Here is a 20195-nt window from a genome sequence, read left to right on the forward strand (position 1 = left end):
CTCATAAATAGGAGGTGAATCTTATGGGTGAGGCCCACCTCGTAGGTTTCTGTGATGGATTATCTGCTTCACAGACTTTCCTCAGGAGCCATCCTCTGTGTAAGATTTTGGTTCCTTCTTTTCTACCCAGAATGTGCTGATATAATAAAGCAGATAGCATTTAACATTGGCACAGTATAATGGGGGAAAGGAAGCAAATTTGCTGCCCAAGATTCAGCTGAAATAAAATTGGGCAAAACAGGAAGTGACTCTTGGATTTGTGTGCTCTGAATTATTGAAATGGAGTGTTTTCCTCCCTCAGCTCAGGTATTCTGATCAAAAGGTGATTGTAGTCCTCCTGTACAGCACAGGGAACTATATATTCAATATCCTGTGACAAACCATAATGGAAAAGAATATGAAAAAGAATATACATATATATCTATAACTGAGTCACTTTGCTGTGCAGAGAAATTAACACAACATTGTAAGTCAACTGTACTTCAATAAAAAATTGTTTTAAAAAGGTGATTGTAATTGGTAGAGAGTTTAGGGCTCCCAGAGGCAGAGAAGTCGTATTTCTGTTTAGTTAGTCACGGCCTAGCTTGGGACCCAGAAGAGAACGCCCCCTCCCGCCGCCCAGGATGTGTGAGGCAGGTGCCCAAGGCATGATGGCGTGGAGAGGCTTCCATTGGAACCCTTCAGTAGAGACCCGGAACTGAGAGTCACAATGGATTCAAACAGTGCAGGATTAGACCCAGGTATTCAGTCCACAACTGGAGTTTACCTTTGGAAGTACTCTTAGTTGCCACACTAATGCCAGGCCACACTTTCCTGCCCTTATAAAAGATGCTCTTGCTGCATCCCGACTGCAGATATTCCTGGCCAGAAAGGTTGTGAAGATACAGAATCATGCATCTGAGGTCAGCGACCAGTACATCCGCATGACCAGTGAAGTTCTCACATGCATTAAGTTGATTAAAATGTACACCTGGGAGAAACCATTTTCAAAAATCATTAAAGGTACAGAAACTCTGGCTTTCTGCCCAGAGCCTGGGAATGTCACGGCAGGCCAAGCCTCTCACCTTCTGGGGATTTCTTTCATGTTCCGGGGCTTGTTCTATGCTCTTGGGAGAATGTTCTTGCGATGAATTCCAGATCTCAGAAGAAAGGAAGTGGAGCTCTTGGAGAAGTGTGGGTTTATCCGGAGCCTGACCACTGCTACCTTGTTCACAGCCTCCTCCATGGCCTCAGTAGTGACGTTCCTCATCCACACAGGCTTACGGCTGAAACTCACAGCTTCAGTAGTGAGTGTTTGGGGTACTTTGTTTCCTCCCCCATATTGATAGGGAGGTTTCTCATGTGTCCTTTTCTAGTCTAGGCCCCTGAAAGGTCTGAAGATTTTGCAAATGAATAATACAAATTGATCTTGATTTTCCAGACTTTTAGGGTCTCGAGCTTTCTTCCTTCTCAGTCCATCTGAGGAACTGGTATCCCTTGCAGAACAGCTGTGGGGCAGGGGAAACAGTCATCTGGGGGTGCAGGGGAGGTGAAACGTGTGGGTAACACCCGGACGATGCTGAGGTTGAAAATCCTAAAGTGGGGAGTTCCTCTGATCCCAAAATAGGGAAACGAAAATGCATTTCAAATACAAAAGTCTAGCTTCTTCTGTCTTTTCTTTTGTGGTCTGACCCTGGCCTTGGGAAGCAGCAGCTGCCTTTCAAGGTTAGGAATCCAATTCTTTGAGAATAGGACAGAGTACTGCTCTTAGAGAGGTTGGAAGCCAGCCAGGGAGGCCAGGAGACCGCAACTGAAGTAAGAGGGGGAGCATTTGAGAGTCTGCAGCCAAGGGCTCCTCTGCGCTCCAGACGGCAGTCACCTCTGCTAGGCCCCGGCACACACCAGGGAAACACCCCGGCGAGCTGGTGGGTGGACGGCAGGCTGTGTAAGGGGAACGCTCAGTGGAACTTTAGGGTCACGCTGCACTCACACCATGCCAGGCTGGACCAAAGCGTTCCTGCTCCGTTGGAATTGAGATTAAGCTGGACCCAGAAGGGGGTGGAGATGGGCCATGAACCGCATGAATTGGAAGGTCCCCAGGGTACCTCCAGGAGGTCACATTCTGGGATCCTGAGAGCCGAAGGTGGTTTGCTGTAGTCAGGGGAGGTCTCCTGAGAGGGTGAGGCATGGATTAGGCTTGATGCTTAGGAAGATTTTTTTTTTCTTTTTCTTTTTAAATTTTTATTGGAATGTAGTTGATTTACAATGTTGTGTTAGTTTTGGGTGTACAGCAAAGTGACTCAGATATAGATATAGATGTCCATTTTTTTTCAGGTTCTTTTCCCATATAGGTCATTACAGAATATTGAGTAGAGTTCCCTGTGCTATACAGTTGGTCCTTGTTAGTTATCTGTTTTGTATATAACAGGGTATATATGTTAATCCCAATCTCCTAATTTATCACTTCCCCCCTTGTTTCCCCTTTGGTGACCATAAGTTTGATTTCGAGATTGGTGAGTCCCGTTCTGATTTGTAAATAAGTTCATTTGTATCATTTTTTATTAGATTCCACATATAAGTGATATCATATATTTGTCTTTCTCTGTCTGACTTACTTCACTTAGTATGATAATATCCATGCTCCTGCAAATGGCATTACTTCATTCTTTTTTATGGCTGAGTAATATTCCATTGTATATATGTACCATATCTCTTTACCCATTCATCTGTCAATGGACATTTAGGTTGCTTCCATGAACATTGGGGTGCATGTATCTTTTTGAATTATGATTTTCTTTGGATATATGCCCAGCAGTGGGATTGCTGGATCATACCATGTTCTATATTTAGTTTTCTAAGGAGCCTCCATACTGTTCTCCATAATGGTTGCACCAATTTACATTCCCACCAACAGTGTAGGAGGTTTACCTTTTCTCCACACCCTCTCCAGCATTTATGGTTTGTAGATTTTTTGATGATGGCTATTCTGACTGGTGATACCTCATTGTAGTTTTGATTTGCATTTCTCTAATAGTTAGTGATGTTGAACATATTTTCATGTGCTTTTTGGCCATCTGTATGTCTTCTTTGGAGAAATGTCTATTTAGATCTTCTGCCCATTTTTTGTTTGGGTTATTTGGTTTTTTGATGTTGAGCTGCATAAGCTGTTTGTATATTTTGGAGATTAATCCCTTGTCAGTTGCTTCGTTTGCAAATATTTTCTCCCATTCTGTGGGTTGTCTTTTCATTTTGTTTATGGTTTCCTTTGATGTGCAAAATCTGTTAAGTTTAATTAGGTCCCATTTGTTTATTACTGTTTGTATTTTCATTACTGTAGGAGGTGGATCAAAAAAGGTATTGCTGCGATTTATGTCATAGAGTGTTCTGCCTATGTTTTCCTCTAAGAGTTTGATAGTGTCTGGCCTTACATTTAGGTCTTTAATCCATTTTGAGTTTATTTTTGTGTATGGTGTTAGAGAGTGTTCTAATTACGTATAGCTGTCTAGTTTTCCCAGCACCACTTATTGAAGACTGTCTTTTCTCCATTGTATATTCTTGCTTCCTTTGTTATAGATTAGTTGACCGTAGGTGTGTGGGTTTATCTTTGGACTTTCTATCCTGTTCCATTGATCTACATTTCTGTTTTTTTCATGGGACGATTTTAAATATTAGAAAAGAAAAGAGCATCTAAGGCAAATAAAAATAGATATGATTTAAACAACAATAATAGTACAAAGCTCCGTCTCCAGTAGACAAAGCTCTCTCACGTGTAATTTTTCAGTGCTTCCCAACTATTCCTGTACCACCTTTAGGATTTGGGGCATTATGCCAATGGGGACACTGAGCTTGTGGTGAGGGTCACCTGTCCAAGTTACAGAATAACCCAGTAGCTAAACTACAAGAGCAACCAGGCCTTCACTCAGCGACTTTAAGATGAGTGCTCTTTCCCCCACTTTTCCCAGTCTCCCCGAAATACCTGCTTGGCATCCGCCATATGAAGGACCTGCTTGTTGGAAGCTGCAGGGTCTGCCTCTGTGGCTTGAGGCTCAGGGATGGGGTCTCAGGGGATGGGGGGAGCAGGGCAGGGCTGCGACACTCACTACTTCCTCTCCGCCTCTTCCAGGCCTTCACCACCGTGGCCACCCTGAATCCCATGCGGCTGTCAGTGGTCTTAGTACCCTTCACAGTCAAAGGCCTCACAATGTCCAGGTCTGCCTCGGAGAGGTTCAAGGTGAGTTGTCAGAGGCCTGGCCTCACAGCGCTTTGTTCTGCATGCTCATTTGCCTTCATCGCTACGATAGTCCTCCTGAATGTGACCCCAGGCCAAGGCAGAATTCAGCCTGGCTGGAGAGGGACCATCTAACTCAGTGACCTACTGTGCCCAGGCTGGTGTGGGCCTGGGAAGACAGATGAGTCAGGCCGGCTCCCAGGCCCCAAGGACATCTTAGGACAGTGGATCCAAACCACATCTCAGACAGGTGACCTGCAGACCCTATCTAGGTGTGTGTAGAGTTACGCTGATGGTTTTGCTTTTAAAAAATTGTATCCGTTGCTGGCATTTAAAAAACTGGAAATTGTCTGTTAAAAACTCAGATTTCTGGATTCTCTTGAATAATCAGGCGATCTGGCAACAGTGGACCCGCGTTCTCCTGTGGCCACGGCAGCTGGAGATAGCTGACCCGCCTTCAGTCAGGGCACTCAGGTGGGTTGCTGCAGCCTCTACCACCCCCTATCTCACTGCCAGGCCTGGGTCTGTCTTATCATTCATCCTCTTTTTTTTTTTTTTTTTTTTTAATGATTTTTTTCTTTAATTTTTAAAAAATTTTTAAAATTTTTAATTTTTAAATTTTTTTTTAGTTCATTCATCCTCTTAGCAATTGCTTCCTTCACTTCTTTGTGCTTCTGGCCTTGCTCCTACAGGCATCAGAGTTGAAAAACTCTAAACTGATTTCTAAAAGTATTTTATAGTCATCTCACTTAAATGTGTGAAGTCCCTAATCTATATCATTCATTCACTCATTCATTTATTTAAAAAAAAAATTAGGGGAGAGTTCTCTGGTGGCCTAGTGGTTAGGATTCCAGGCTTTCACTGCAGTGGCCTGGGTTCAATCCCTGGTCGGGGAACTGAGATCCTGCAAGCTGCACAAAGTTGCCAAAAAAAAAAAATTTAGTGAACACCTACCACCTGCCAGGCACTGAGAACACCACAGTGAGACTAACCAGTAGGGTTCCTGCTCTCAGAGGGTTACAATCTGGTATTGGAAACAGGCAATGCACAAGTGAATTAACAGTCAAAGAAGATAACATCAGCTCATATGAAGGGCTGTGATGCCAATAAAGCAGAGTGTGGGGGGAGGGCTGGGGCCACAGTGGATAGGGAGGGCCTGTCTGCCAAGGCGACTTTTGAGCTGAGTGATGATGACAAGGCAGAGGGAACAGCAAGTGCAAAAGCCTTGAGGCTGGAATGAACTTGGCTTGTCTGAGTAACACCGGAGAGTCCTATACTTGCCAACAGCCTCAGGAGCTCCCCTAACCTCTCAGCCGCGGCCACTGGGGCCCCTGCTGCCTCCGCCTCCCTACTGGTGCCTAGTTCTCCTACCCTCTCCTTCTGTGCCCGTGTCCACCTACAGGGGTGGGCAGAGATGAGGAGGCTACAGCCTGGGCTCAGGAGGGTGGGTAGGGATGTTGGCTGCAGGAATGACCAGGGAGACAGCTGGAGAGTGGAAAAGGGTGGGATAGGTGTACTTACGGTGGAGAGGAAGCGGAGGGGTCAGGGCAATGATCTCGGATCCTGAGCTGCACCTCCTCAAAGCCTCAGGGGGCCGGGGCTGTGTAGGACTGTCACTCTGGACGGGTACTGACCCTACAAGTCCCCTCACTTCAGGACATCTTTAACTCTTCCTGCTTTAGTCACCTAAGTTTTCTGTCTGACCCATAGGCATTTGTCTCTGAGACTCCCAGGCTGGAAAGGGGAGGAGTGATCTCTAAGGCCAGATGCCTTTTTTTTTTTTAATAAATTTATTTATTTATTTATTTATTTTTGGCTGCGTTGGGTCTTCGTGCTGCGCGCGGGCTTTCTCTAGTTGTGGCGAGCGGGGGCTAGTCTTCATTGTGGTGCGTGGGCCTCTCATTATGGTGGCTTCCCTTGTTGCGGAGCACGGGCTATAGGCACACAGGCTTCGGTAGTTGTGGCACGTGGGCTCAGTAGTTGTGGCTCGTGGGCTCTAGAGCACAGGCTCAGTAGTTGTGGTACACGGGCTTAGTTGCTCTGCGGCAAGTGGGATCTTCCCGGACCAGGGCTCGAACCCGTGCCCCTCGCATTGACAGGTGGATTCTTAACCACTGCGCCACCAGGGAAGCCCCAGATGCCTTTTTTCTCCTCTGTGCCCCCCTGGGCTATACCGAGGAGCCAGCTTGGAGGGCAGGGTGCAGGGAGAAGGAAGCTGTGAGCCCTCAGGGAGGCTGCCTCCTTGCGGGTGGCCGCAGGTAGGAGGTGAGCTGGCTGCAGGGCGCTGCTGACGCTGCCCACTGGGGCTCCAGACAAGGCCCCTGGGCCGGCACTCCAGATCACCTTTTCCATTGCACTGGTTATTAAAAAAAAATAAGTGAAAAATCACTGAATGGCATCAATAAAGTTATAGATTGAGAATTTGCTTAGACTATTTGGGGGTCAAGGACACCCTGTTTTTGTTCCCCATAACCCAGTTTATCAGTGTTGATTCATGTCCAGACATTTGCTTGTCACACTGACACATTAGGTCAGCATGATCTTTGTGTTTTTTTAAAACAAGGGAATGAAAACCACAAATTCTGGGACAGTGGTTACACAAGGGGAGGGCTTGGAAAGTGAGGAGGGCTTTGTCCACACCAAGTGGGCAGATAAGATGGGGAAAGACCCCATTGATCGGTAAGAGTCATGGCTCTTGGGTTCAGTGGTGGGCTCACAGATATTCATTATGTTAGTAAAAATAGCTAAAGAAGTAAGTGCCCAACTAGCTAAATGAAATAAAGTGGGACATGCAATTCCCACTGATAACTATATGCCTTGACTCAAATGTTATTGTTAGTTCAATTCAATATACCTGAGGTCCAATTAAAAAAATAAACAGACCACCTCTTTTTTTCTTTTTTTAAATTGTATTTTATGTTAGAGTGTAGTTGATTTACAATGTTGTGTTAGTTTCAGATGTACAGCAAAGTGGTTCATATATATATATATATATATCTGCATTCTTTTTCAAATTATTTTCCTGTATAGGTTATTACAGAATATTGATTAGAATTCCCTGTGCTATACAGTAGGTCCTTAATGATTATCTATTCTATATATACTAGTATGTATTTGCCAATCCCAAACTCCTAATTTATCCTGCCCCGCCCACCTTTCCCTTTTGGTGACCATAAGTTTGTTTTCAAAGTCTGTGAGTCTGTTTCTGTTTTGTAGATAAGTTCATTTACATCATTTTTTAAATTAGATTTCACATATGAGTGATATCATATGATATTTGTCTTTCTCTGTCTGACTTATTCACTTAGTATGATAATCTCTAGGTCCATCCATGTTGCTGCAAATGGCATTATTTCATTCTTTTTTTATGGCTGAGTATCTTTTTTCTTTTGAAAATACCTTTTTGTTGTATTTTTGTAAGATGCTGTATATATACTCATTGTAAAAATTCAGACAAGGCAAAAAGATACAGAGAATAAAAATTGCTCAGCATTTACTACCTAAGGATAAAACCAATTGTCCAAAATATCTGTAAGTGTCTTTCTAGATCTCTTTCTGAGCATATCTCCAGGTGGAGACATGTGAATATAATTTGATCAGTGAGACCATACTTCCCACCCACTTTTTTTTGGTGCTAGAATTCATGCAGTTCAACTTTTGTGTTTTACAGACAGGGAGATGGAGATGCAGAGAGAAGTGATCTGCCAATGGCCACATTTTGAAATATAGGACCCCAAACAGCATCTCTCACAGAATGGTGCATGGACAGGCCTTTTTACTTTTAATACTTAAAGAAATTTAATGAGAAAAACTGCCCATCAATATTGCGATTCAACAGCTGTTATCACTTAAGATGAGACTAATGTAATTTATGCCATTAGTTGATGTAAAATAAAATGAGAAATAACTCATAGTGCAGGAAGATTACAAACATGAAAGAGTGGCCTGGTCGTCTGAGATCTGAAAAACCTTGATGTAGAATTCTCGCCAGCAAATCTAGCCTCTTCTAACTGATGGTGGTTCTTCAGACTTTTATGATTTATTAGAAGTTCATAAACCAGACCAATGGGCAGGCCAGTAAAATGGGTACATATCCCTACTGGACTAAAGAACTGAATTCCTCCTCCCTTCCTTTCCTTTCTTCGGTACAGAAATTTTTCCTCCAGGAGAGCCCTGTCATATACGTCAAGGCATTGAAAGACCCCAGCAAAACAGTGGTTTCAAGGGAGGCCACCTTGTCGTGGAGAAAGACCTGCCCCGGGATCGTCAATGGAGCCTTGGAGCTGGAGAAGAATGGACACACTCCTGAGGGGATGACCAGGGCTCAGCCACCTCTGGGTGCCCTCAGGCCAGAGGACAAAGGGGACACCCGGGCCCCAGAGTTGCACAAGATAAACCTGGTGGTGTCGAAGGTAGCCTCAGCTGGGCCATGCAGGCGGGCTGGCTGCCAGACTTTTGGGGCCTGAGGCTGGGAGATTGACCTGGCGCCCTACCATTTCCTTGGCTAAAAACTGCCCTCTCCAAGATCTCCCTTTAAAATAGAAAATTTCCATGGAGAGAAAAAAAGAGAGAGAGAGAGAGAAAAAAAGAAAATTTCCATGGAGGGAAAATAGGAAGTCTTTCAAACTTAAGTGTAAAATCAGTTGATCATCTAAACTTGTTTTGTAATAGCATGACAAATGGTGATGTTCCCTTTTAAACTTTTACATTTTGGCATGATATTTCAGAATACTGTGGGACCATGAGATAAAATTAAGTTGGACCACATTCTTTATATCTTACTTTTAAAGAAATAACATTAATTTACTTTTTCCTGGTTGAAGATAGTAATTAGGTTTCTAAGCTGTATACTGTGTTTATTGGTGGCAGTGACACCAAAGATAGAGGCAATGGATAGAAGTTTTTAAACTGGAAAGAAAACATGAATTACACTATGTTTTCAAAGTCTCTTGTAATTATTTAAGCTATAAGAAATTTTGATTCATCTGTCTTATTCCACTGCTAGTCTTTTAAATATGTCTTTAACACAGTGTATCCTTTAATTCTTCATGAAAATGGATGTAAGTGGATGTTTCAAAGTCATCTAAAAAAACAAAACCAAAAACAAACAAACAAACAAAAAACAGAACAGCAAGCTGTGTGTGCGCTGGTCTTTGGAGGGACCAAGGATAAGGGGAACGAGACTAAACTAACATTTATTAAGTTCCTAGTGTGTGCCAAGCACTGTGCTACGTGTTTCAATTTGGTTATTCTGTGAACTGACATTATTTGGCTTCTTCTCTGACTCATATTTGCAAGGGCTGGCTTCCCTGCTCTGTCCAAATCTCTTCTCTTCTCTATTATCTATTAATATCTGGTAAAATATTATAGATATTAATGTCTAATAATAATATAGATATAGAATGTAGACATTGATCTATATCTAAGATAGATATATCTAAAACAGGTATAAATATCTAATAGTAATCAATATAGACATCTAAGAGTAATAAATATTAATAGTAATATCAATTAATATTAATCTCTAATGTCAATTAGATATCTATACTTTCCCCCTTGGTGATCACCTGCAGTCCCACGGCTCTAAGTTCCATCTCTATGGTATTATCTCTAGCCTTGAAGTCTCCTCTGAGCTCCAGACTCAACTGTCTATTTACTATCTCCTCTTCAATGCCTACCAAACATTTCAAACAAAACAAGACCGAAAAAGAACTCTTGGTTTTCACCCTCTCCGACCCATTCCCCATGTCTTCCCCATCTCAGGAGGTGGCATCACCATCTTTCCAGTGGTCGAGGTCCTGGAAGTCAAACTTGATTCCTGTCTTTTCCTCCCACCAATCCAGTCTGTCAGCAAGGCCTGGCAGCTCTGCTTCAGCATCTCTCCCGGACCAGCCTCCTCTCACCACAGCCCCCTCCACTTCCCTAGCCCCAGCCACCAGCATGCCATGCCCAGCTCCTCTAAGAGCCCCCTTCCAAGCCTCTCTGCTTCCACTTTTGCCCTCTTACAGTCCATTACACACAGTGGACAGAGGGAGCTTTCTAAAACAAACCAATTCAAGTCACTCTCCTGTGGTGGTCCGAGCGCAGGTTGGAAAAGAATTTCCAGGCACAAGGCAGAATGTAAGGAAGATAGAGTTTATTAAAGAGAAGGGTCGCTGCAAGAACAGCGGGCTGACTTCCCGGTAGCCAGGGAAAGTCGACCATGAGCATGGGTTGCTTGTCTCTTTTTATAGCCAGGGAACCTGCAAGTCATCCGCTGACTGGGCAGAGTATGTATACTTTCAGTGTGCTGAGCGGGAGAAAAACGGGGCAAATGTCTTTCCTTATATGGGATGGGAAAGGGACAGGGCATGCTGCTTGGGGGGGCTCTGGGACATTGCAATGGTCACGTTGTGACAGAGTGATTGATAGGTGTCCTGTTACTCTTTGTTCTGGCAATATTGGCCCTTTGAGTTTATCTTGTTCTTTGTCCTTGGAGCACACCACATCTCCTGCTTAAACCAATTCAAGTCACTCTCCTGCTTAAGCCCTTCAGAGACTTTCCACTGCACTTAGGATAGAGTCCAGGTCTCCCTGAGCACCTGCCCACATCTCCAAGCTCGTCTCCCATTCGTTCCCTCCACACCAGCCCTCTCACCGCTCTTTGGCAGCCAACCTTGTTCCTGTCTCAGGACCTTTGCTCCTGCTGTTCCCACGGTGTGAAACCTCCAGATCTTCCTATATCTCTCTCCTTCTTGTTATTCAGGTCTCAGCTGCAATGACACGAGCTTTTAAGAAGCCTTCCCTGGCCAGCTCATCTAACATTGCTTTAACCTCCAACTGTCTGTCATGGTAGCCAATTTCATTTTACTTATATCACTTACCACCATCTGAAATTATTTATTTGTTTTCTTATTTATTTCATGGGTTGTCTCTCCCCACTAGTTGTAAGCTTAATGAGAGTTCTTTTCTTCGTTACTTGGTACACAGAAGAAATGCACATGAGTATTTGATGGATGAATGAATGAATAAATGAATGAATGTATGCTCAATTTGGTGAGGTTGGCTTCGTTATCCCTATTTTACAGATGAAGAAACCGAGGCACAGAAAGTCTAAGTGACTTGCCCAGGAACATAGAATAGAACAGATGCAGATCTGGAATTTGAGTTTCTTGCCTGACAGGACCATTCTTGAGCTTTGTTTGTCTGAGGGGCCTTGGGGGTGCATGTGGGTATTTTGTTTTCTGTTTGTCATTTTGTGTTCAGACAGTAGACCCGCCCTGGGTGAGTCACCTGTCCCAACGCCGGTCTGTCCTCCTTGGCTTTGCAGGGGACCATGCTAGGGGTCTGTGGCAACACAGGGAACGGCAAGAGCAGCCTGTTGTCAGCCATCCTGGGGGAGGTAAGTATCTTGTGGCCCATGCATGTCCACCCCCAGGAGGACCAGGGGCTCCCAGGCTTCAGTTCCCCCAGTAAGTCGCACCACCACTTTCTTCCACAAAGGGGTCTAAGCTAATAGAGTTTTTATAAATTGAAAACAGTTGAGCATGCACCGAGGGGGAGGTGAGTTATGAACGTGCTTCCCTTTCACCCTCCAACTGGGGGTAATGCCTCTTAGGACACCTGGAGATCCATCCTCATCTGTTCTCCATGCTTTCCCCACCCTGTGTTGTAATCAACCAGCTACCAAGGTGATGATACAGGGCATCTCAACATTTAATATGATAACAAAAATCATCTCATGAAGCCAGACTCAGAGTGGGACACGTGTCCCTTGGGAGACAGCATCGGGCGTGAACTGTGGAGGGAGAGAGAAGGAGAAGGAGGGAGGGAGGGGATGAGGAGAGGAGGCCAGCGGATGGGATGGGACTGTCTCAGTCCCCCTCCAGCAGCAGAATTCACATGCCTGCTGGGTCCCCTGCCATTGTGATCTGAACCATCTAACTACATTGCCTCTGGACATTCTGGAGGTCTGCTTCGTCTGCAGCTGTGCAGGCATGTGGCTCAGCCCACCCCAGTTTCCAAAAAAACCAACCCATTTCCCCAAAACATTTGAGGTCATGTTGCACACCTCCTAGTGAACAACACCGTAAAACGGCCACGACCCCTGGTATATGTGTATGGCTCTCTCCCCACCAGGGTCTCGCCAGCACTTCCATATTCAGCCTCAGTCTCACCCCGTCCTGGGGCTTCTCTCCCTCCCCCTCCCTACTTTGCCCATTGTCCCTCCTTCCCAGTGGTTGGGAAAACTAGCTGGTGTCCTTCCTTTACTGTGCTTCTCCCTCAGCTCCTCCTTCGGAATGTCCATAGCCAAACCATCGCCTACTAGGAAAGTGGCCATGTTGTCAACAGCAGTTCTCTGCTAATACATCAGTCTGATGGTTCATTTGTTTGGCTCCACATGTGATGGCCTTTCCCCAACTTCTTTGCAGCTGGGGAGAAGAAAGATTCCACTTTTTTTTCTAAACAGTAAAAATAGTTTGAACAGTACTTGCATGCCAGGCCCTGTGCTCAGAGCTTCCCATTGTTTTCCTTCGACCTGAAAGCAACCCCATGAGGAAGGCACAGACATTAAGGTCAGTTTATATATGTGTAAATGAGCTTGAGAAAGGTGACTTGCCCAAGGTCGCCAGCAGGTGAGAGGGGGAGCCGGGGCTGACACCCAGTCTAGCTGATGTCAGAGCTCTGCTTCTCATCATAGCTATGTTTCCTGGCGGCTTCCATTCAGGGCCGCCTTTCTACAGGGCCAGGGGCATGTCAGTTTCCTCTTCAAATGAACCAATCGCTTTCCTTCCAATAAAGGAAAACAAAAAGATGTCATTTTAAAGTTTTGTTCTTATTAAATTAAAGCCTGTCTTCAAATCAGAAGTAGGGAGCACAGGATAAGAAAGAGAAAGAAGTACACGATGATGAGGTCCTCTGCTGGGGTCATGGGCATGAGGGTTATGGCCTTGACTTATTTTAATGTGTGCTTTTAAATTTATTATACAGAAAAGCAGGAAGAACACTACAGTAAAGACCCATATACCCACCACCGAGATTCAAGAGTTGATATAGCGTTTGCATATTTGCCACATCTATGTAGAAACATACTTTGTAGAAGTATTTTAAATTACAGAGATTATGACACTTTTCCCACTAAATACTTCATCATGACGTCCAAAAAATAAGGGCGTTTTCCCATCTAACCATGATGACATTATCACACCTAACAAACTAGTAATAATTCTGTGATATCCAGGGATAGACAGAGATGGCCTGGAACTTTCCATCTCACCGCGAACATCAGGGAGGCACTCCTTGCTAGGGGTTGGGGCTGGGGAAATAAGAGAAAAAAAGTATGGGGTGACTGCCCCACGTCCTCAGGCCTTCCCTCAGCCTCACCAGTGGGCCTGGCAGGACCGTGTTAAGATCCTGTTTACATGGGAGAGCCCCCAGGCTCCCGGAGCACAGTGGGGCCCTGGGCACTGTGTCTGCTGAGCCAGGCGGGGTCTGTGTCCTGGTTGCCCCGGTCCTGAGGCTAGACTCACTCCACCGCAGACGCACTTGCTGGAGGGCTCGGTGAGGGTGCACGGAGGCCTGGCCTATGTCCCCCCGCAGGCCTGGATCATGGGGGAAGCATTCGGGGAAACATTCTCACAGGAAGCCAGTACGACAAGGCCCGGTAAGCTTCTGGGAGGGGTAGGGCTGGACGTCGGGGTGTGTGGCTGGTTTGCGGAGGGACCCCTCGTTGCTAAGAGTGACTTGACAACTGCTAACTCTGGCTGTGTGCTCATTTATATGCATCCCTGTGTTTCTTTCTCGCCAGGAAAGAAATATTCTTACCATACCCATTTTCTAGGCAAGTCAGGTGAGGCCCCAAGAGGTGAAATAATTTGTCCAAAATCATTCAGCTGCTAGGATATGACAGAGCCAGAATTTGAACCCAGTTGCTTTCAGAAACTTCAGGCTTAACTCTTATGCTATTTTGGCTCAAAATAACCCTCCCCTTCCAAAAATGTTACTTTAAAACTTTGCGTTAATTAATTCCTAACCCCTAAGTCAAAAAGTAAAACACATGGGGTGATGAAGTTGTGCAACATAGAGGGAAGGAGATCGGATTCACAGCCCAGCGGGCCGCCCGCCTCCCACCCGCACCCCTCCTTGCGCTTTGCGGCCTCTCCCTCCCAGGATCCCGGGGTGGACCTGCTCGAGACACGCACTTGGAAATCGTGAGTGAAGTCTAGTCAGTGGAGGATCCAGGGAAAGTGCCCTGATTGCTGCAGCTGTGCTTCCAACTCTGCTGGACTCTGGCCTCCTTCGACTGTTTGCTTGATTTTGCAATGTGCCCCTTGTAACAGTGCTGAGGGGCACAGATATGCGGGTGTATAAATCGGTCATCTCCAGCCAGTTGTCCTGTGGGCTCCTCAACATCAGGTCCAATGCCGACTCCTGAGCACCCTGCTAACCCAGCCCCCACCCCGCCTGCTCCTCTTCTCAAATTCCCAGTTAGGCTTAATGGCATCACTGAACTGTGCATCCCAAGGAGCCTGACGCCTCCGCCTCTGATACCTTTCACATCTAATTGGTCAGCAACCCTGGACGACTCAACCTCCTAAAAAGCTCTTGTATTTCCCTTCTCTTCTCCATCTCCACTGCCAGTTCTGGGCTGTGACCTCCTGCTTAAACTGTGCCCACCGCGCCTGACCTTGGCTCCCTGTCTCTAGCCTTCGCCCTCTCTGTTCCTCTCTGTGCACCGCCGCCAGAGCAGTTGTCCTAAAAGACAGCTCTCATCTTGTCGCTGCTTGGCTTTCAGACTGATATGACTCATAGAGCAGTTTTGAAATATCTGTCAAAAATAAAAATGCACCAACTTTTGACTCAGAAAATCCACAGCTAGATATTTAATGCATAGATTATGTCACTCATGAACACCAAGACCCATGTACAAGAATGTTCACATAGAATTATTCAGGGTAGCAAAAGATTAGAAACAACCCAAATGTCCAGCATTAGGGCACTGGTTAAACAATTTATGGCACATCCATATAATGGAATACTGTAGTGTCATTAAAACAGTATAAACCTCTTGCATCTCCCTCCCTCCCACCTTCCCTATCCCAGATATGGGAGCATATGTATATGTATAACTGATTCATTTTGTTATAAAGCAGAAACTAACACACCATTGTAAAGCAATTATACTCCAATAAAGATGTTAAAAAAAAAGTAAATTAATTAATTAAATAAATTTTAAAAAGAAAAAAAAACAGTATAAACCTATATCTGCTGCACGTATACATATATCACTAGATTATTTCTGAATATGTGCATAGGAAACTCTATTAGTGACTGATTCCGAGGAAAGCAACTAAGGGTCAAAGATGCGAGGGAGACTCCCTTTTCACCTTTTCTTCTTTTTGTTCTGTTCAAATATTTACCAAGCGCACGTGCTGGATTAAACGAAATGAAGAGAGGAAGGAAATGAAAAAAGCCTCCTGTGGTTTACCATTAAATGCAGGATCAAGGCCAAATTTCTCAGCACGGAATGCAAGCCTTTCCCTTCCAAACCTGGGAAGGCTGGAGGGCCTGCGGCCCGGGCACTTGTCTCTTTAGCTCCCTGTCCTTCGCAGGTACCTCCAGGGGCTCCACTGCTGCTCCCTGAACCATGACCTGGAAATTCTGCCCTTTGGAGACATGACGGAGGTGAGCGGGAGGCGAGCGTCCCCCAGCCCTTTTGTGACAGAGCCTCTGTCACGGTGTTCTGGGGTCCCCAGTCTGCCTCCCTGGTAGGTAGAGGAGGGACCCCGGCTCTTCCTTCCCAAAGCAGCCCGAGCTGGCTCTGCAGCCTCAGAGCCTCCCACACCGAGGGAGGGAAGTTGGGGCTCATCTGACCTTGGGAGCTGACAAAGAGGCTATCTTGCCCCACAAGGGTGGGAGCTGACCTCCGACTTCTCCTTCTGAAGCAAGAGTGGAGACCCTGTGAAGATAAGAAGCTTCCCGTCGTCCCCCTTTGCCCCACCCACTGCCCTGCTCCTCTCTGGCAGCACTTCCTTTGACAGTGGGAATGACAACCATGGCCCGACCATGGCAGCAGTTCTGACTGCTGCATTGTCCTGATAACTCTCCATCTTGCACATCTGTAGCCACCTTTATTCCACATAAGACCTCTGTAAGATAAAAGCAATATTGTTGTCTTGATTTTGTTATCTAATAGTAGATGGATTATCTTACTGCATTCAAGGTACTATTCTAGCAACTCTAATGTATTGTCTTAGTTAAGCCTCAGATGACCCTAGGAGGTCAGTTCTTTTATTATCCTTCCTTTAAGGATGGACATGTTCACCCTGGAGGGCAGAGAGCTCAGCTGTCTTGTTCAGGGTCGTCTTTTCAGTAGGAAGAACCAGGTCTGATCTGTAAAATGCATCAATAATAGTACTGAGCTCATCAGGATGATGCGAGGTTTAAGTGAGTTGATACATACATGCTTTGAATTGTGCCTGGCATAGTGTAGGTGTTACGCTCTCATTAGAGGAACACAGTAGGCATTTATTCAGTCTTTGCTGAGTGAGTAGGGAAACTGAGCCTTGCCCAGGTCAAGCAACTTATCTATGGTCACATGGTGAACTGGAAGCGGAGCAGTGACAACTGGTCACCCTGCTGTTCTTTAAACTCTGCTTCTTCTCTACAGAGTCTCCAGAGTTCATGGTAGAGCAGGGATAGGACTCAGACCTTGGCTGCCTCGTCCTAAGAGCCTGGCTGAGGGATGCGCCAGCCAGTAGCTGCCTGGGGTGCCAGTCTGCTAGGGGACCCCAGACATTCTGCCCAGTGATTCTGGTTTGCACCCTCGACTCCTGACATGACGGGTGTCATGGAAGGTAGCCCTTCTCAGGGCAGCCACAGCATAGCCTGCCCACCACCGCAGCTATGGTGCAAACAGTCTTGGGCAATACCCCACACCCAGGCCAGTGGTCCTCTCAGTTGATGGTTGCACTCAAAGGAGATTTAAAACATGGATAAGATGTAAGAAGGTGCTGTTTCTTGGGAATAAATGATTTACTTTACAAACTAAATTGTTAAAAGTTTAATACGCCTTCTGAGAAGCTGACTGATTTAGAAAAATTGTATCTAATTATGAACTACGAATTTTAGTTAACTGATAATCAGTTTTTTCATCCCCTACTAAGCAGATTTTGAAAAATATTTTTTAAATGCCAGGGGTGCCAAATCATTAGGTGTCCAGGAGTGTGCATCGAGGGGGCTCAGTCTGTCCACCTGCCCACCTGGCTGGTGGGAGCACACCTGGCTGGGTCACGCTCTAGACACAGTGCCTTTGGCTGCCTGTCCGCAGATCGGGGAGCGGGGCCTCAACCTCTCGGGGTGGCAGAAGCAGAGGATCAGCCTGGCCCGAGCTGTCTACTCTGACCACGAGCTTTACCTGCTGGATGACCCCCTGTCGGCCATGAACACCCACGTGGGGAAGCACACCTTTGAGGAGTGCATTAACAAGGCGCTCAGGGGGAAGACCGTCATCCTGGTGACCCACCAGCTGCAGGTGACCACCCTCCCAGGGCTCTGGCCGTGAGTGGCAGATAATGTAGCTCCTCAAGCCCCTGCCATCTCAGTGTGATCAATAACAGCCTCCCAGAAGCTACCCCTTCATCTCAGACAGACCCCGAAGTCAGGGAGAACTCGATTTCCTCTGCTTTCCACGTGGAGAAGATAGGCTGGTAAAAATTGGCCCCAAATTTTAGGGTCTCCTTCATTTTCAAAATTGTATGGGTGGCCACTGCTTTTGAAGTTACAAAAAAAAAAGAAAAAACTCCCTGAGAGAAGAATTCCCCAAGTCTCACATTCTTCCATCAAGCGCAGTGGCTGTGCTGGGTGCTGCCTCTCATGGGTCCTTTTCCCTAGATATGTTCATACCTGGTTTTGGCCTTAAGACCCTATTATTATTTCTTCCTCTTCTTCTATTTTGGCTTTACTATTTTTTTTAAAATTAATTAATTAATTTATTTTTGGCTGCGTTGGGTCTTCGTTTCTGTGCGAGGGCTTTCTCCAGTTGCGGTGAGCGGGGGCCACTCTTCATCGCGGTGCGCGGGCCTCTCACTGTCGCGGCCTCTCGTTGCGGAGCACAGGCTCCAGACGCGCAGGCTCAGTAGTTGTGGCTCACAGGCCCAGCTGCTCCGCGGCATGTGGGATCCTCCCAGACCAGGGCTCGAACCCGTGTCCCCTGCATTGGCAGGCAGACTCTCAACCACTGCACCACCAGGGAAGCCCTGGCTTTACTATTTTTTGGTATAAAATATTTAAGACATAAAAACAGGTTAGAAAATAATCTAATGAAAGCCCATGTATCCACCACCCAGATGACACAGTCCAACGTTGACGGCCCTCAATTACACTCCCTTCCCTCCTTCCTGCCCCTCTCACTCGGCTGTTCATTGTTCCCGTGTATGTTTTCACACTTTTACAACATACATATGAATCTCCAGATGTGAGCAACTGTCCTTTTGCATATTTAAAAACTTTATATAATTGACATTTTCCTTTCTGTGTCCTTCAGTAATTTGCTTTTCTACTCAACTTTATATTTTTAAGAACTTCCATGTGAATACATGGAATTTTATTTCATTCTCACTTGCATTGTATTCCAATATCTGAATATTCCAGAATTTATTTCTCCAGGACGGACATTTAAGTTTTTTCCCATTTTTCACTTTTACAAGAAATGCTTCAACGTACATGCTTCTACATGTGTTTTTACGCACGTGTTTGAGAGGGGTTTTTTTAGGGTAGTGTTTTAGGAGTAGAATTATTGGTTCATAATTCTTCAAAAATCTTTAACTTTACTAGATATTCTCAAATTGTTTTTCAAACAGTAGATGTACCAGTCTACAGCCCCCCACCCCCCGAACTCTGTAAGAGTTCCACTTACCCCAGCCATTGCCAACAGCTGGGGTTGTCCAGTGTTTAAGTTTTTGCCAAACTGGTGGCATAAAATATCTTGTCATGATTTAAATTTACATTTTCCTTTTGAATAGTGAAGTTGAATAGCTTTTTGTATGCTTACTGAAGACCTTATTTCTTCTGACTCTTCAGTATTTAGAGTTTTGCAACCAGATCATTTTGTTAGAAGACGGGAAAATATGTGAAAAAGGAATTCACAGTGAGTTAATACAGAAGAAGGGGCGATATGCCCAGCTCATCCAGAAGATGCATGGGGAAGCCATACAGGTGATTTCCACCCCACCCTGCTCTCACTCCTGACCCAACGGGGAGGACCACCCCCTGCATCCACAGCTTGTGTTTTCTCCCCAGGGCGTGTTGCAGGGCATAGCAAAGGCAGCAGAAGAGCTACAGGTGGAAGGTCAGGCCCAGACTACTTGTCCAGAAGAGCTTCTCAATGAAAATGCTGGTAAAAGTGCTGGGGAACAGAGTGAGAACCTCTGCCTGCCTACATCTTCCAGAGGCCCTGGCATTTCCTCCTGGATGAGAGGCCAGGCATGTCACTCATTGAACGGAATCCCAGACATTGCACATACAGGCTACAGATCCAAGTATTAGAGGGCTGTGGGGCGTGAACTGTGATGGTCAGGAGGCTTGAAGCGTCCAGGAAGTGAGTGTTGGTGGGGAAACAGCTGAGCGTGTGCAGAGGCAGAGGCAAGATGGGGGTAGCTTTGACCTTGAGTGGCTCAAATTTAAAATTTTGCAAGGCATCCGGACCATTAATTCATTACACATTTTTTTGAGAGCAAAGGTATTGAAAGTCAGAAATGAATTGGGCCCAGTCCTAGGTATCCGGAAGCTCATGGCCTTGCTCTTTTCGGAGACAAGGTAGCAGAAGAGAAAGTCTTTCATTTTTAAAATAAGACAAGTTCTGGATTTGAATTCCAGCTCTGCTGCTCACAAAGCTGTGTGACCTTGGCCAAGCAAGTTAAAATCTCCTAACCCTCACTGGCAAAAGTAGAGGTAATAGTGCTCACATTACAGGGTCGTAGTGGAGCTTAGAAGAGGTCAGGTATAGGGA

At 45.6% G+C, this 20195-nt stretch overlaps 1 protein-coding gene across 1 annotated transcript in view; it reads left to right on the top strand.

Moving 5' to 3' along the window:
• Nucleotides 1-20195, top strand: part of ABCC11 (ATP binding cassette subfamily C member 11) — a 68283-nt gene that overhangs the window by 22320 nt on the left and 25768 nt on the right. The window contains 11 exon segments of the mRNA XM_061172437.1: nucleotides 855-1002; nucleotides 1138-1286; nucleotides 4103-4210; nucleotides 8359-8619; nucleotides 11517-11588; nucleotides 13727-13796; nucleotides 13799-13850; nucleotides 15799-15871; nucleotides 17517-17720; nucleotides 19268-19402; nucleotides 19487-19583. Of these exon segments, the coding sequence (XP_061028420.1) occupies nucleotides 855-1002; nucleotides 1138-1286; nucleotides 4103-4210; nucleotides 8359-8619; nucleotides 11517-11588; nucleotides 13727-13796; nucleotides 13799-13850; nucleotides 15799-15871; nucleotides 17517-17720; nucleotides 19268-19402; nucleotides 19487-19583 (1369 nt within the window).

The sequence above is a fragment of the Eubalaena glacialis genome, chromosome 18 (genome assembly GCF_028564815.1).
Source record: "Eubalaena glacialis isolate mEubGla1 chromosome 18, mEubGla1.1.hap2.+ XY, whole genome shotgun sequence".
In the NCBI taxonomy this organism is placed as follows: domain Eukaryota; kingdom Metazoa; phylum Chordata; class Mammalia; order Artiodactyla; family Balaenidae; genus Eubalaena; species Eubalaena glacialis.